At 41.3% G+C, this 16,507-nt stretch overlaps 1 protein-coding gene across 5 annotated transcripts in view; it reads right to left on the reverse strand.

The window, feature by feature from the left end:
- The window catches only part of LOC144693823 (polyamine-transporting ATPase 13A3-like), a 176,470-nt gene that overhangs the window by 9,131 nt on the left and 150,832 nt on the right, over positions 1-16,507 (reverse strand). For 3 of the 5 annotated variants that reach the window (XM_078563888.1, XM_078563886.1, XM_078563887.1), the window contains 2 exons: positions 15,116-15,196; positions 1,809-1,895 (listed from right to left, as the gene is read on the reverse strand). The exons of 1 other annotated variant lie outside the window; for it this stretch is intronic. In XM_078563888.1, the coding sequence (XP_078420014.1) occupies positions 1,809-1,895; positions 15,116-15,196 (168 nt within the window). The remainder of the gene's footprint in view (positions 1-1,808; positions 1,896-15,115; positions 15,197-16,507) is intronic. One more of the 5 variants, XM_078563889.1, reaches the window with a different exon arrangement.

A 16,507-nucleotide genomic window follows, 5' to 3' on the forward strand; every position in this document is an offset into this window, starting at 1 on the left:
TATTTACCGAAAAGTTTTCCAGTTGGGGCTACGTAACCTTAAAGAACAAACATAATCAACCATAAGGGCTTTGTTCATCTGGCTCAACTGTCCTTAGTCAAATTAGGGGCATTTAAGAGCTTGAACAGGGCACAACAGAGGCAGGATGTTAGTCAAGTAGCCTGGCTACATTCATTTCTGATGCCCAGGCTGAGAGACAATATGTTCTAGGTATTTTCCATTCTGATTTTTATTGCCCAATATCTAACAATGCAATATTGTAACTAAGGATTCCCTGTGATCCGAATTGGCTATTCTGTCTTCTGTGTGCACTTCTTCAACTTCTTAGTAGGTAAAACACTTTAGGTGTGACAAGAACATGATCATGAACTCTCTCCTCCATCCTCACCCCTTTTTGATCCCCTTTTTTACAGTATATATTTCACCACATTTCTACTCTTTAGTTCTGAAGAAGAGTCGTCTGGACTTGAAACTTTTACTCTTTCTCTCCACAGATGCTGTCAGACCTACTGAGTTTTTCCAGCAATTTTAAATTTTGTTTCAGATTTCCAGCATCCGCAGTATTTGGCTTTTATCTTAGGTGTGACAAGGCCTGACATAAATTAAGTTGCTTTATTTTACTGACAGCAAATAATCATAGAATAATAATTATAACCAAATCACAAATTAGTTAACTTCAGATCCTTCCACATTAACAAGATCATGTCAATTGGTTAGCTCACTTGACTCTTCTGGTCATCTGTCTGGTTTTCTAAGGATCAGTTTCCCCTCACAAGGCCAAATTCCCTCCCCAGATTTAATTGAACTGACTGACCTTCACGTGGCCTTTTGTCCTTTTCTGTCCTGTTGGCCGAGGAAGTGGGAGTTGGCCACCTTACTATCTTTGTTCAAGAGATTCACCTGCAGGCCTATCAATAAAACTAGTTACTGCACTTTGATCCCTGGGGTATGGGTCTCAAGAAACCATTTTCTATTATTTTCAAATGAATGGGAGTATCCTGACAATAAGCTAATTGATTCCTATCATCTGAGTCCTCAGTAAATTATGAGCAGTAGCATTCCACACATCAACTGTGTAGTCTATCTGAATATATATATATGGGTGTTTTTGTTAAATTCAATTATCCATGTCTTTTTTTTTAAATCCACTTACATGACAAAATTGAAGGATATCCTTATTGAGCTTAGTAAGTGCACAAAATTTACCAACTTACCAAAGTGCAAGTTTATTCTGAATTACAAAGTGGGCTCTTTTTTCAGACATGCATAGACATATTGTATAAGCATACTTGACTATAATCAAACAATCAGTGCTGAGTTTCCAGCAATACTGTTAGACAGGAAATGCCAAAATATAAGTGACAAAGAAATTAAATCAGTTTGAATTATTCTACCAATATAAAGCTCAACACATTAAACCAAATTATTGAAACCAGTTTTAGATCAGGCATAGTTTTCTTGACAATTGAGAGCTATTTGAAAAAAAATAGTAGTGCAAGGCACATTAGAATAAGTAAGCACTGCTTAGAAATAAACTGGAAGCACATCGCAAGTAACCTCAACATTTAACTTGTAAAGTCAAGCTTGGTCAATTCTATTTTTTTAAAGAAAGCTATGTCTTTCAAATATGATTAAACTGGTTAATGCTTCCAAGTAGCATCTTAATAATCTTCTAGCAACATAAACAAACAAATATCAACAGGAGACAGGGAAAGAGAGAAAAAATAAGCAATTTTTTTTTTGCTGCACAAGCAGTTTGCAGATATTTACTGAATATAGCAAAGCAACAGAAGAATTTCAAGTCCAACCTGTTTGTAAGTGGCTGTGAAGTGATTAACTCCAAGTTCCTGCCCCTTGAACACAAGTTTCCATAGGATCAAGTCAAGTAGGATAGTCTGAGAGATATTACAGTAGGGATGAATTAAGACTAAATAAAAATTAATTTATGCATGCAAATTATCAATTTCAACATTCAATTAACTGCAACTGTGTAAAATATTTGAGAGATGCCTGCAGTGAGTTCTTAAGATTCAAATTGCTAGATTTTGGCAACAGAGGTGGGGGTGGGTAGCTAATGTCAGGGGACCTGTGCCTCATTAAAGAGCACTCCAAAATGTGTAACTTTCCCTTAGGGGCGGGGGCACGATAAAGTCGGGCCTGCCAATCCTGGAGATGGAGCACGGACAGATGCGGGGACGGACGATTGCCCGATGCGGGCTGGTTAGAAGGCCCGTCACGAATCTCTGGAACTTCGCCCTCCAGCCCTCACCTCTCACACCCATGACTCCTCATACCCGTCATGCCAACTCATGCCCCCTCCCAACCCCCCTTGCCCCATCATACCCCAATCCCACTTCCATAGTGACTCACCGAGTATACGCCATGGGCAGACCTCAGGCACCAGAAAAAATAAACTGTTAACAATCTAATACAACTCTCACACCTACACACTTGATAGTGAAAAACAATTCCATTCGTAAAACCTATACAAAGCTTTTAAATCTCAAGCGGTGAATCTCTTATAAAAACAAACTTCTATTCAGGTCTCTCATCAAAGACAGTGAATTCTTTAATAGATTCTTGAAATTGTCAATCAAACCATGAACTCAGAAAATCCTGCTGAGATATTTGTAACTTTTTAAGCCCAGCCAAGCATTCATAACGATATAACAATAGCCCTTGGAGAAATGTCAACAAAAAGTTCTATTGAAACTGCATAACCAGATGCTACCTTTTTTTCCCTAACTTACTGCCTGTCAATCAAAGCAGTGCACCAGAGGTTTTTTTTAAACTCTCACTGACAGCTGCAGCCTGTTTTTTTTAAGTTTAGAGTGGGGCATTTAAAAAACTTCAGATCATGACGGTTATGCAGGCCTTAACTGCCCTTCAAGAGGTTTATATCTACTCCATCAATTTGTGACTCCCACAGCATGGGTTTAGCCCCTTGCATCAGTCAAAATGGGTTCTGTTTGAACTCAGCACTGAGTTCAAATGGCTTTGCTGAGTTTGGGGTTCCCTCCTGTGTGAATCATTCCCATCTGTTGTAAATGGGGGTGACACTTATGCATCTATGTCCCACCTGCCATTTTTAAAGGTCCACAAAGTCTTCCCAATTCTGCTAAAATCCAGCCCAATGTGCATCTCAATTCATAACCATTAAATCTTACATAATGAGAAAAAAGGAAGAAATGATTACCAATTGGGGATATGACAAGGTATAATTGTATAAATGTATAAATTCTAAAAATACTGCAACCAGAAGCAATCACAGAGGCAAGCTACTTGTAACAATGAGATTGATATTTTGGGTTATGCTGCATAAGATTCAGTATGCAACACTTTATGAAAAATCACTTTACTTTAAGTAGCTATTTAGCTTAAAAGAAGAAATAAAATCACAGCCAGTGCTTTCTTCAAAAGTGCTCACCTCATCACTTCCTGACGTGTTTGGTCAGAAAACATAGTTGTTACACAGCCTCAGGGCCACTCACCAAAATATACTCTTGCTTCATCAACTGTACTATGATTCAAGCTATGGGTAAGGGTTATCCATGTCCTAGGGGAGCTCCATTTACTACAAGGGAGACAAGCACTTCAGATAATCCTGGCATCCAATTTGGAGCTAACCAACCCTAAAAATCCCTTTGCCAGATGAGCATGCAGCAGTACCAGCGTCTGGTGTACTTTTCTGAATGTGGGTTGATCTGGACAGGCTGTCACTGCTTACCTCCAATGCAGTCAAAGTATCTGCTTCAGGTTCACACAATATATGTAGTAAAGCAACTGAGAGGAAAGGAGACCTAAAACAATAGACACTGAGGTTGACTCACATATATTTTCTGATAGGAAACAAATAATTGAGAACCAATCTGCAGCAGTGAACAAAACCGTTAAGGATGAAAATTGTAGGTGGCATAAGTAGTGGCATCATACAGCAAGCAGACCTCTCCCAGCTTTATTCAGGAAGTCAAGGGCATGGAGAAGGTACAGAGGTGGTTTACCAGGATGGCAGGGATGGGGGACTTCAGTTATGTAGTGCCTCTGCCAGCTCTTTGGATGAGCTGTTCAATTTAGTCCAAAACCTCAGCCTTTTCCCAACAATCCTGCAAATTAGTTCTCTTCATGTACATGTCCAATTGTCTTTTGAAAGTCCTATGGATCTGTTTCCACCAGCCTTTCAGGTGCTGCTTTCCAGATCTGAAAAGCAGCATGTGAAAAAGCATCCCCTCGTTTCCCCTTTAGCTCTTTGCCAATTATTTTAAATATATGACCTCTGGTTACTGACCCACTTGCCAGAAAAAACAGTTTCTCAAGATTAGCCTCATAAAACTCATTATTTTGAAAAATTCTATTAGGTCTTGTCTTAACCTTCTCTGCTCTAGAGAATAATCCCAGCTTTTTAAAACAATATATTTATTTATTCTTTCACGGAATGGGGATGCTGCTGGCTAGGCCAGCATTTATTGCCAATTCCTAACTGTCCTTGCAAAGGTGGTGGTAGTGTGATCCTTCTTAAACCACTGCAGACCATGTGGTGTAGGTACAACAACAATGCTGTTAAGAAGAGTTCCAGGATTTTGACCCAGCAGTAGAGAAGGACTGGCAATATAGTTCCAAGTCAGGATGGTGTGTGGCTTGGAGGGAAACTTGGAGATGGTAGTGTTCCTATGCATCTGCTGCTTTTGTTCTTCTAGTTGGCAGTGGTCGTGGGTTTGGAAGGTGTTATCAAAGGAGTCTAAGTGAGTTGCTGCAGTGCATCTTGGAGATGGTACACACTGCTGCCACCGTGCGTCATTAATGGACGAAGTGAATGTTTAAGCTGCTGGATGGGGTGCCAATCGAATGGGTTGCTCTGTTCTAGATGGTATCAAGCTTCTTGAGTTTTGTTGGAGCAGCACTCATCCAGGCAAGTATTCTATCAGACTCCTGACTTGTGCCTTGTAGATGGTGGACAGGCTTTAGGGAGTCAAGAGGTGAGTTACCCATCGCAGAATTCCCAGCCTCTGACTTGCTCTTGTAGCCTCAGTATTTATATGGCTGGTCCAGTTCAGTTTCAGGTCAATGTTAACCTCCAGGATGTTGATAGTGGGGGATTCAGTGATGGTAACGGCATTGAATGTCATGGGAGATGGTTAGATTTGCTCTAGCTGGAGAGGGTCATTGACTGGGACTTGAACAGTGCAAATGTTATTTGCACTTAATAGCCCAAGCCTAAATGTTGTCCAGGTCTTGCTGTATATATGGACGTGTCAGTATCTGAGCAGTCGCAAACGGTGCTCAACATTGTGCAATCATCAGCAAATATGCCCACTTCTGAGCTTATGATGGAAGGTCACTGCTGAAGCAGCTGAAGATGGTTGGGCCTAGGACACTACGCTGAGGGACTCCTGCAGCAATGTCCCGGGACTGAGATGATCGGCCTCCACCAACCACAACCATCTTCCTTTGTGTTAGGTATGACTCCAACAAGTGGAGAACTTTCCCCCGATTCCCATTGACTTCACTTATGCCTGGGCTCCTTAATGCCAAACTCAGTCAAATACTGCCTTGATTTCAAGGGCACTCACTCTCACCTCACCTCTTGAGTTCAGTTTCTTTGTCTGTGTGTGAACCAAGGGTGTAACGAGGTCAGGAGCTGACTGGCCCTGGTGGAACCCAAACTGAGCATCAGTCAGCAACTGAGTAAGTGCTGCTTGATAGCACTGTCATTGACACTTTCCATCACTTTGCTGATGATCGAGATGATGGTGCGATAATTGGCCGGGTTAGATTTGCCATGCTTTTTTTTGGGCAGCACATACCTGGGCAATTTTCCACATTGCTGGGTAAATGCCAGCATTGTAGCTGTAATGGCTAAGGGCGCAGCTAGTTCTGGAGCACAAGTATTATTGCCAGAATATTGTCAGGGCCCATAGCCTTTGCAGTATCTGGTATCTTCAGCCATTTCTTGATATCACACAGAGTGAATCAAATTGGCTGAAGAATGGCATCTGTGATGCTGGGAACCTCAGGAGGCCAAGATTCTTTCTGAAGTTGGTTGCAAATGCTTCGCTTGTCTTTGCACTTATGTGCTTGTCTCCACCATCATTGAGGATGGGGATATTTGTGGAGTCTCCTCTGCCTCTTCCAGTGAGTTGTTTAATTGTCCACCACCATTCACGACTGGATGTGGCAGGACTGCAGAGCTTAGATTTGATCCATTGGTTGGGGGATCACTTAGCAATGCTTATACTGTTTGGCATGCAATAGTCCTGTGTTGTAGCTTCACTAGGTTGACACCTCATTTTCAGGTATGCCTTCCTGCACTCATCATTGAACCAGGGTTGAACCACCAGCTTGATGGTAACAATAGAGTGAGGAATATGCTGGGCCATGAGGTTACAGATTGTGTATACCAATTCTGCTGCTGCTGATGGCCCACAGCGCGTCATGCATGCCCAGTTTCTAGCTCTGTTTGGAATTTATCCCATTTAGTATGGTGGCAGTGCCACACAACATGATGGAGAGTATCCTCAATGTGAAGACAGGACGTCATCTCCACAAGGATTGTGCAGGGGTCACTCCTGCCAATACTATCATGAACAGAAGTCTCTATGACGGGTATGTTGGTGAGGAGCTATGTCCTTTAGGACTCGGCCAGCTCGGTTAGTAGTGGTGCTTTGGAGCCATTCTCCATAATGGACATTGAAGTCTGAGAGATATACGCCCAGAGTATATTCTGTGCCCTTGCCGCCCTCAGTGCTTCTTCCTTTTTCCAAGTGGTGTTCAACATGGAGGAGTACTGATTCATCAGCTGAGGGGGAGGGGGGAGAATTGGGGGTGCGGTAGCTGGTAATCAGCAGGAGGTTTCCTTGCCCTTGTTTGACCTGATGCCAAGAGATTTCATGGGGTACGGAGTCAATGTTGAGGACTCCCAGGGCAACTCCTTCCCAGCTGTGTACCACTGTGCTGCCACCTCTCATGGGACAGGGTATACCCAGGGACAGTGATGGCAGTGTCTGGGGCATTGACTTTAAGGTATGATTCCGTGATTATGACTATGTCAGGCTGTTGCTTGACTAGTCTGTGGGAAACTCTCCCAATTTTAGCACAAATGGATGGAAGACTTTGCAGGGTTGACAGGGCTGGGTGTATTGTTGTAATTTACTTATCAACTTTTCTGTTACAACTTGGTACAACTGATTGGCTTGCTAGGCCATTTCAGGGGGCATTTAAAAGTCAACCACAATGCTGTAGGTCTAGAGTCACATGTAGACCAGGCCAAGTAAGGATGACAGATCCAAAAGGGCATCAAGTGAACCATTTGGGCTTTTATGACAATCACTTCATGGTCACCATTACTGAGACTAGCTTTTAATTCCAGATTTATTAAGTGAAATTAACCCATGTCCCCTGAACATTTGCCTGGGCCTCTAGATTGCTAGTCCAGTGACATTACCACTAGGCAACCACCTCCCCTTTCTCCAATCCCTCCACATACCTCGCCCATGATAAGCCTCCTCTGTGTCCCCTCCAAGGCCTTGACAGTCTTCTTGAAGTGTGGTACCCAGAATTGTACACAATATTCCAGCTGAGGCCTAACCAGTGATGTGTAAAGATTTAGCATGACTTCCTTGTTTTTGTATTCAATGTCCGTATTTATAAAGCCAAGCACCACCTTATCAACCTGGCCTTCCACCTTCAAAAGTCTGTGAATATGCATCCTAGGTCTGTTTGCCCTTTCACACCCTCAAAATAGCACCATTTATACTGTCTCTCCATGCTGTTTCTCCCAAAGTGCATCACTTCATACTTATCTTCATTAAATTGCCATGTGTCTGTCAATTTCACCAGTCTGTATGCCCTAACATCTACTACTATGCTCCTCACTATTTAATATTTTGCCAAGTTTTGTGGCCTCCAGAAATTCAAAATTGTACTCCCTATACCAGGGTCCATACCATTTAAATATAACAAGAAAAGTAACTATTCTAATACCAATCCCTACAGAGCTATGATGAGAGAGAGAGAGAGAGAGAGAGAGAGAGAGTGGAATGAGTCTGGGATTGATACAGGTCTATGATGAGAGAGAGACACAGTCAGGAAAACATCCATTCACCGCTACTCTCTGCCTCCTATCCCTTAGCCAGCTAATTACCCAAGTTGCCACTGTTTAATCCCATGTAATTCTAAGTCTGTTAAGTGGTACTTTATCAAAGTTTTGAAAGTCCATATATAAAACATCTACTATACTACCTTCATTTGTTACTTCAAAAAACTTAATTAGGTTAGTCTAACATAATTATTCCCTAGAACTAGACACTGCATGGCTTTCTTCCTCTTTGGGCTACAACAACCTAAAAGCTCTCCTATACATTTTTATATATCTCTGAAGTTCATTCTCACGATACGGATCTTTTGTAAACCCTCAGCAGTGTAACAGGTCCTTTTCCCTTCCTTAACTCTAACCAAATACATTCCGTTTTTGACCCCTCTAGAATATTGTCTGTATTTAGAACTGTAATATTACACCTGATCAAGACTGTACCATTGCCCCATCCCCCAACATCCATCCTTTTCTCCTTCTCTATACCTTCTGAATATATTGTAGCCAATGATGTTTAATTCCCATTCCTGCCCATGTTTAAGCCAGGTGTCAGTTATCGCCATTGTATCAAAACCTCATGTCTGCAAGCTCATCAATCTTATTTGTAACACTTCTTTGCATTAACGGATATGTATTTCAATGCCATGTTTGTCTGCTTCACTTCTTTCCTCCATCTAAATCCTGCTCTTTCTATATTATTTATTCAGTTGTTTTTTGTCCCTTGTCTTCTACGTACCTTGTCTGTACTTTCTGCTGCTACTTTAAGGTACCTCTCCCCCCAAGTTTAAACCCTTCCCACAACACTAGTTAACCTCCCTGTGAGGAAGAAATTCATCCCAGCCCCATTCAGGTGCAATCCATCCAGTTTGTACAGTTCCTGCCCACAACTGGTCCCAATACTCCAGAAATCCTAAGCCCTTTGAAGAGCAAAACATTTTTATGGAAGAAGGCAGTTAATTTAACTTAACCATGGTGCCTATGAACAAGAATTCTGGTTGCAGTATTTTTAAAAACCGCAAAGATTTTGTATTCATTACATAAAATTAGATTCCATCTTAGATTAAACTGTTTTAGAATTTCTCAAGGATTACAACTCTTTCACTGCGTATATTTGTGATTCTGATTAAACAATGAAGAGCAAATAAAAGGAGCAAGTTAGACTGTCCACTATCAAGTTGCTCTACAAAGCTATTGCATTAAAAAAAGGTCTGATTTTGAGATTGTAAGGACAGCAAAATTGTCAATGTACGCTATCATTGCTTTGTGAAACTGACAGCAGCTTCTGGCATCCGCACTTGTGTAGGAAAATGTGGAAATCTAAAACTGCTGCGACTTCCCCAATCCTCCACAGAGTGTACTGATGAATTCCTCATGGATGTAAATCTTTGGGAATCATTGAATTGATGTGAACTTCCACTTCTTGCACTTTATTCTCACTGTAAAAGTCCTTGAAAATGTTAAGCTTTGTTGAATGAAGTGTAACTGGGGTTTTTAATGACGTACTATGTCATAATCATTGCTAAATAACTTCTCTAGAATTGAAAAGCTAATTTTATATTTGTGGAATGTCAAAATTCTCTGTTGCACAACAAAAAATTCATAGCTTTGTAAAATAATAAAAATATATTTTTAAAGTTTAAGAATTGCCAGTTGATAATTTAATTCCATATGTAAGTCCCAATCATTATTTTGTTTTCTGTAAAATAATTTAAAAATGAATTCATCAGTACACTCTGTGGAGGTGTAGGGAAGTCATAGCAGTTTTGGGAAGAGTGCCCTGCAGTCAGCATCGCGGTGATGCAGTCTGGGAAGAGTGTCTTGCAGTCAGTTCTTGTTGAAAATAACAAGAGTGACATCTCATTTTTCTGTGTTGGAAAACGGTGAGAATAACGGTTCCTCTGGGGAGTGCAGCCACGCTCATGGCACTGTGAGGCTTAGCTGCACGGGGGCGGGAGGAAAAAGAATAATAGTGGTAGGAGACTCAATAATAAGGGGAACAGACGGGCTTTTCTGCGGCCTTAGACGTGACTCCAGGATCGTATGTTGCCTCCCTGGTGCCAAGGTCAAGGATGTCACTGAACAGCTGCAGGGCATTCTAAAGGGGGAGGGCAAACTGACAGAGGTCGTGGTACATATTGGTACCAATGACATAGGTAGAAAGAGGGATGAGGTCCTGCAAGCAGAATTTAGGGAACTAGAAAGCAGATTAAAAACAGGACCTCAAAGGGAGCAATCTCTGGATTACTTCTGGTGCCACGCGCCAGTAAGTATAGAAATAGGAGGTTAGTCCAGATCAATGCGTGGCAGGAGAGATGGTGCAGGAGGGAGGGCCTTCGATTTCTGGGACATTGGGACTGTTTCTGGGAGCGGTGGGACCTGTACAAGGCGGACGGGTTGGATCCAGAATGGGATCAACATCCTTGCGGGGAGGTTTGCTGGTGCTGTTGGGGAGGGTTTAAACTAACTTGGCAGGGGGATGGGATCCTGAGAGGAGGCTCAGCAGGGAGAGATACACAGCCAAAAAGAGAGAGCAAGTGAGTCTGGAAGGCATAGAAATTATAGGCCAGTTAAGGCACAAGGGAGTTTGGCAAGGTTGGATGGCATTTATTTTAATGCAAGGAGTCTGACAAATAAGGCAGATGAGTTGAGGGCACAAATTAACACATGGAAGTATGATGTCATTGCTGTCACAGAGACATGGTTGAGAGAGGGGCAGGATTGGCAGCTCAATATTCCAGGATACAGGGTCTTCAGGCGAAACAGAGAAGGTGGTAAAAGGGGAGGGGGTATCACAATATTGATCAAGAAATCAATTACAGCAGTAAGGAGGGATGACATCTTAGAAGGCTCCTCAAATGAAGCCATATGGGTAGAACTGAAAAACAAAAAGGGAGCAATCACATTGCTGGGAGTACTATAGGTCCCCAAACTGTCAGAAAGAAATAGAAGAGCAGATATGTAGGCAAATTTCAGAGAAGTGTAAAAACAATAGGGTAGAAATAGTGAAGGATTTCAACTTCCCCAACATTAACTGGGTTAGTCACAATGTGATAGGCTTAGAGGGAGTGGAATTCTTAAAATGCATCTTTTTAAGTCAGTATGTAGAAGATCCTAGACTTAATTTTAGGGAATGAAGCCAGGCAAGTGATAGAGGTATCAGTGGGGAAGCATTTTGCAGATAGCGATCATAACTCCATTATATTAAAGGTTGTTATGGAAAAGGTCAAGGATGGGCCAGAAATCAGAGTTCTAAATTGGAGGAAGGCTGATTTTAATAAGATCAGATATGATTTGGCCAGAATGGACAGGGAGCAGCTACTTTTAGGTAAATCTGCGTCAGAGCAGTGGGACACATTCAAGTAGGAAATAGGGAGAATACAGGGCCAACATATTCCAGTAAACACAAAGGGTGGGACCAACTAATCCAGGGAACCCTGAATGTCGAGGGATATACAGGATTGGATAAAGAGAAAAAGGAAGGCTTATGGCAGATGCCAAGGGCTCAAAACAGCAGGAAACCCCAGAGGAGTATAGAATGTGTAGGGGGGAACTTAAAAAGGAAATTAGGAGAGCAAAAAGGGGGCAGGAAAAAACATTGGCAGGTAAAATAAAGGAAAATCCAAAGTTATTTTACAAGTACATTAACAGTAAGTGGATAACTAGGGAAAGAGTAAGGCCCATTAAGGACCATAGTGGTAATTTGTGTGTGGAGCCGGAAGACATAGGTAGGGTTCTAAATGAATACTTTGTGTCGGTGTTCACAAGTGAGGGGGACGACGTGGGTATGTAAATCAGGCAGGAGAACTGTGATATAATTAAAGAAATTAGCATAGAAAGGGAGGAGTTTCTAAGTATTCTGGCAGGCTTAAAAGTAGATAAATCTCCAAGTCCAGATGAAATGTATCCCAGGCTGTTGAGTGATGCAAGGGAGGAGATAGCAGGGTCGCTGGCAATAATTTTCAATACCTCTCTGGCCACAGGAGAGGTGCCAGAGGACTAGAGGACAGCCAATGTGGTGCCGTTATTCAAGAAGGGAGGAAGGGATAAACCAGGGAACTACAGGCCAGTCAATCTAACCTCAGTGGTGGGGAAACTATTGGAAGCAATTCTGAGGGACAGAATTAATCTACACTTGGAGAGGCAGGGATTAATCAAGGACAGTCAGCATGGTTTTGTTAAGGGGATGTCATGTCTGACCAATTTGATTGGATTAGATTTGAATTTTTCGAAGAGGTGACCAGGTATGTAGATGAGGGCAAGGCATTTGACGTAGTCTACTTGGACTTCAGCAAGGCTTTTGATAAGGTCCCGCATGGGAGACTGATATCGAAGGTAAGAGCCCATGGAATCCAAGGCAATTTGGCAAATTGGATCCAGAATTGGCTGAGTGGCAGGAAGCAGAGGGTGATGGTTGAGGGGTGTTTTTGTGACTGGATGCCTGTGTCCAGTGGGGTTCCACTAGGATTGATGTTGGGTCCCTTGCTGTTTGTGATATATATATATATATATATAAATGATTTACACTTGAATATAGGACGATTGATCAGTAAGTTCACAGATGACACTAAAATTGGTGGAGTGGTAAATAATGAGGAGGATAGCCTTAGATTACAGGAGGATATAGACGGGCTGGTCAGATGGGCTGATCAGTGGCAAATGGAATTTAATCCGGATAAGTGTGAGATGATGCACTTGGGCAGGACAAACAAGGCATGGGAATATATGATAAATGGTAGGTGAATGGGAAGTGCCGAGGATCAGAGGGACCTTGGTGTGCATGTCCGCCGGTCCCTTAAGGTAGCGGGACAGGTAGAAAAGTTGGTTAAGAAGGCATATGGGATATTTGCCTTTATTAGCCGAGGCATAGGTTATAAGAGCAGGGAGGTTATGCTGGAACTGTATAAAACGCTGGTTAGGCCACAGCTAGAGGATTGCGTGCAGTTCTGGAATCCACATTATAGGAAGGATGTGATTGCACTAGAGAAAGTGCAGGGGAGATTTACGAGGATGTTGCCTGGGATGGAGAGTTTTAGTTATGAGGAGAGATTGATAGACTGGGGTTATTTTCTCTGGAGCAGAGGAGATTGAGGGGGGACATGTTTTAGGTGTATAAAATTATGAGGGGCATAGATAGGGTAGACAGGAAGGAACTTTTCCCCTTGGTGGAGGGATCAATAACCAGGGGGCATAGATTTAAGTTAAGGGGCAGGAGGCTTAGAGGGGACGTGAGGAAGAATTTTTTCACCTAGAGGGTGGTGGGAATCTGGAACTCGCTGCCTGAAAGGGTGGTAGAGGCAGAAACCCTCATAACATTTAAGTAGTATTTGGATGTACACTTGCGATGTCATGGCATACAAGGCCATGGGCCTAGTGCTGGAAAATGGGATTAGAATAGTTAGGTACTTGTTTGACCGGCGCAGACTCAATGGGCCGAACGGCCTTTTTCTATGCTGTAGACCTCTATGACTCTATAAATGATAAAGCCTGCTTGTTACTTCCTCCATTCTTCCTGTCTGAGAATTTTTCAATGTGATTGGCTTGATGATATCACGGTTGCTGGACACAGGAGCTCACCTATAGCTGCCACCAGAATGAAATTAACATCTGGAAAGATGGAAATCTACAACACAGAGCTCACTAGATCTTTGTGAGCAGCTTTCTTTGAGGTCAACTACGAGCACCATCACTTTGCTGCTAACTGCAAAATTTGAGCTGTAGTTCCTATAATTCAGTTAGTGATCTAACAATTCTAAACAGGAAAATACAAGCTCAACTGGGAGGCATCAACTTCTTAAGACATTTTTTCTGTAACATGAACAATGGTGAAAACATTGAAGTCCCACGTTCTTCCTGCTTCCCATAGAAGAAAAAAATTGGTATTCTTGTGAATCCGGCTGATGAGTGCAAGATGAAAACTTAGACAGCATGTCTCTTTTTTTCAGTAATACACAAGAAAAATAGATCAACTATCATATTACTAAAATTTAATATTTTATAGCTACCTCTCCTTCTCTCTTTTCTTTAAATAGCAGGAGGAAATTCTTCCAAATAGGGCAAATGTTTATTCTTCAGGTTACTGAATTCTCATCTACGCAGATTAGTGCTGAAAATACAGCTTCCAGATCAAGAGGGTCAAGATCTTATTCAAGAAAGTTCAATTAATTTGGTCATTGAGAAGAAAATTCTATAAAAGAATGAAATTGCAGCACTCCACTTACCTTACAAATTAAGTAATGTTCAAGCTTAGCCTTAGGTATTTGTGCAGAAGAGGAGGCATTTATCTAAAAGGTTGACAGCTGAAAGTGGGGCAGGTGTCATTTTACACCAGGGTCATACCTGTAGTATATCAGCATTGACTGTAATCAGGGATTTGTGCAGAGGAACCACTCCCACACTGCTGATGGTGACACACTGCACCCTCCGATAATCTGAGCTCCTCAAGCCTACTATACGTTTGTGGCATGCTGGACAGAGAGACAGCTTAGTGCCACCATAGCTTGGCCTTGGGACTGGCTGCTTGGAAAGTTGTCCAAAGCAAAACATATGGGGTTCAATGTTTGTGTACGGTTGACTCAATGACTTGAAATTTACAGATTACAGATTTTCTTCTCGTTTTATGCTGGGAATTTAGTGGGAAGAGAGGGATTTCTGGTAAACAAGTATATATCGTACTCATTTTTATTTCTATTCCCATCCATTCAATATGTGGTCAAAGTCTGCCATTATAATCACTAAATTGACATCAATGTGGATTTATGCCACACAATGATTGAACAGTGATGAAATCACCTTGAAAAATGCAAAATTCTCATATGCGTTTGTCCACTTTGCAGTGCAGCACTGGGGTAAGGGAAAGGATCCAAGGCGGTTTGAAGAACTGGAGGCTTTGTGAAATGGCCAGAGATATCCAAATTTTAAAGAGATTGCTTACTTAGCGCTAACAGAAAAATTAAACAGAAAAAAAAATCACGTTTCTATTTACAATCGAGTAATATTGAAGTATATTTTTAAATCGCATTATTTACTTACCTCGGTTACAAAAGAGACAACTGCATTTACTAGTATTAAAATGAGCATCATAAGCCGCCAATTATAAGGAACACAAACCAGCTGAAAAGCAATACAAACAATTACAATAATAAAAGCAAAAATTGTGGATGCTGGGAATCTGAAACAAAAACAAAAAATGCTGGAAAAACGCCAGCAAATTTCCAGCATTTTTTGTTTTCGTTACAAACAATTATAATCTACTTTGCCTTTAACCATTTCAATTTACTCTCAATTTATTTCTATTTAACCAAATACATTCTACTTTAATCATTAGAATTTCTTATGGGTTCGATCAAAATGCTATTTCTAAATACATTATTACTAGACATTACATAAAACTAAAGATGAAGGATAATGGTGTGGCAACATACAACATGTTTTCTTTCTGCTCAATGTGATAATTAACAGTATTTAGGGAATAAAAGGATTACCTAATTTGCATCTGATGTCACCATCATGCACTCCTGGATCACCGTAATATGAAACCTTTTAAATTAATTCAGTTCCCCTTGATGCTGACATGCTCCATTTGTATTGCAGATTTCATGATAATGAAATAACTATGCAGCTACAACAATTGGAAAATTATGCAGGTACTTATTTACTGTACTAAAACCATTTATGAATTTAAACACCTGAACAAATTTCTTCTTAACCTTCTAAGGAGAACAATTCCAACTTCTCCACATAATTGAAGTTCCTCATCCCTTGTGCCATTTTAGAACATTTCTCTTGCAACTGTTCTAATGCCTTGACATCCTTCCTAAAGTGCGCTGCCCATAAGTGTGGTGAACATAATAACCCAGCTGAGGACTAACCAATGTTTTATAAATGTTTGGCATAACTTGCGTGCTTTTACATTCTATGAATCTACTAACAAACTCAAGAGCCAAGGATTCCAATGTGTTTTTTTAGCAGCCTTCTCAACTTCACCTGCCACATTCAAATATTTGTGCATATATAGAATCACAGTGCAGAAGAGGCCCTTCGGCCCATCGAGTCTGCACCGACACGTGAGAAACACCTGACCTAACTACCTAATCCCATTTACCAGCACTTGGCCTATAGCCTTGAATGTTATGACGTGCCAAGTGCTCATCCAGGACAGAATCACAGAATACCCCCAAGGTCTCTCTATTCCTGCACCCACTTTAAAATTGTACTATTTCATTTATATTGCCTCTCATTCTTTCACCAAAAAGGTATTACTTCACATTTCTCTATGTTAAATTTTGTCTGCCACGTGCCTGCCCATTTCAGGTGTCTATGTCCTCCTGAAGTCTGTTGCTATCTTCCCCAATGTTTACTACATTTCAAACTTCCATGACATCTGCAAAGTTGGAATTACACCCATGTCCAGGTCATTAATGT

The sequence above is a fragment of the Cetorhinus maximus genome, chromosome 19 (genome assembly GCF_964194155.1).
Source record: "Cetorhinus maximus chromosome 19, sCetMax3.hap1.1, whole genome shotgun sequence".
In the NCBI taxonomy this organism is placed as follows: domain Eukaryota; kingdom Metazoa; phylum Chordata; class Chondrichthyes; order Lamniformes; family Cetorhinidae; genus Cetorhinus; species Cetorhinus maximus.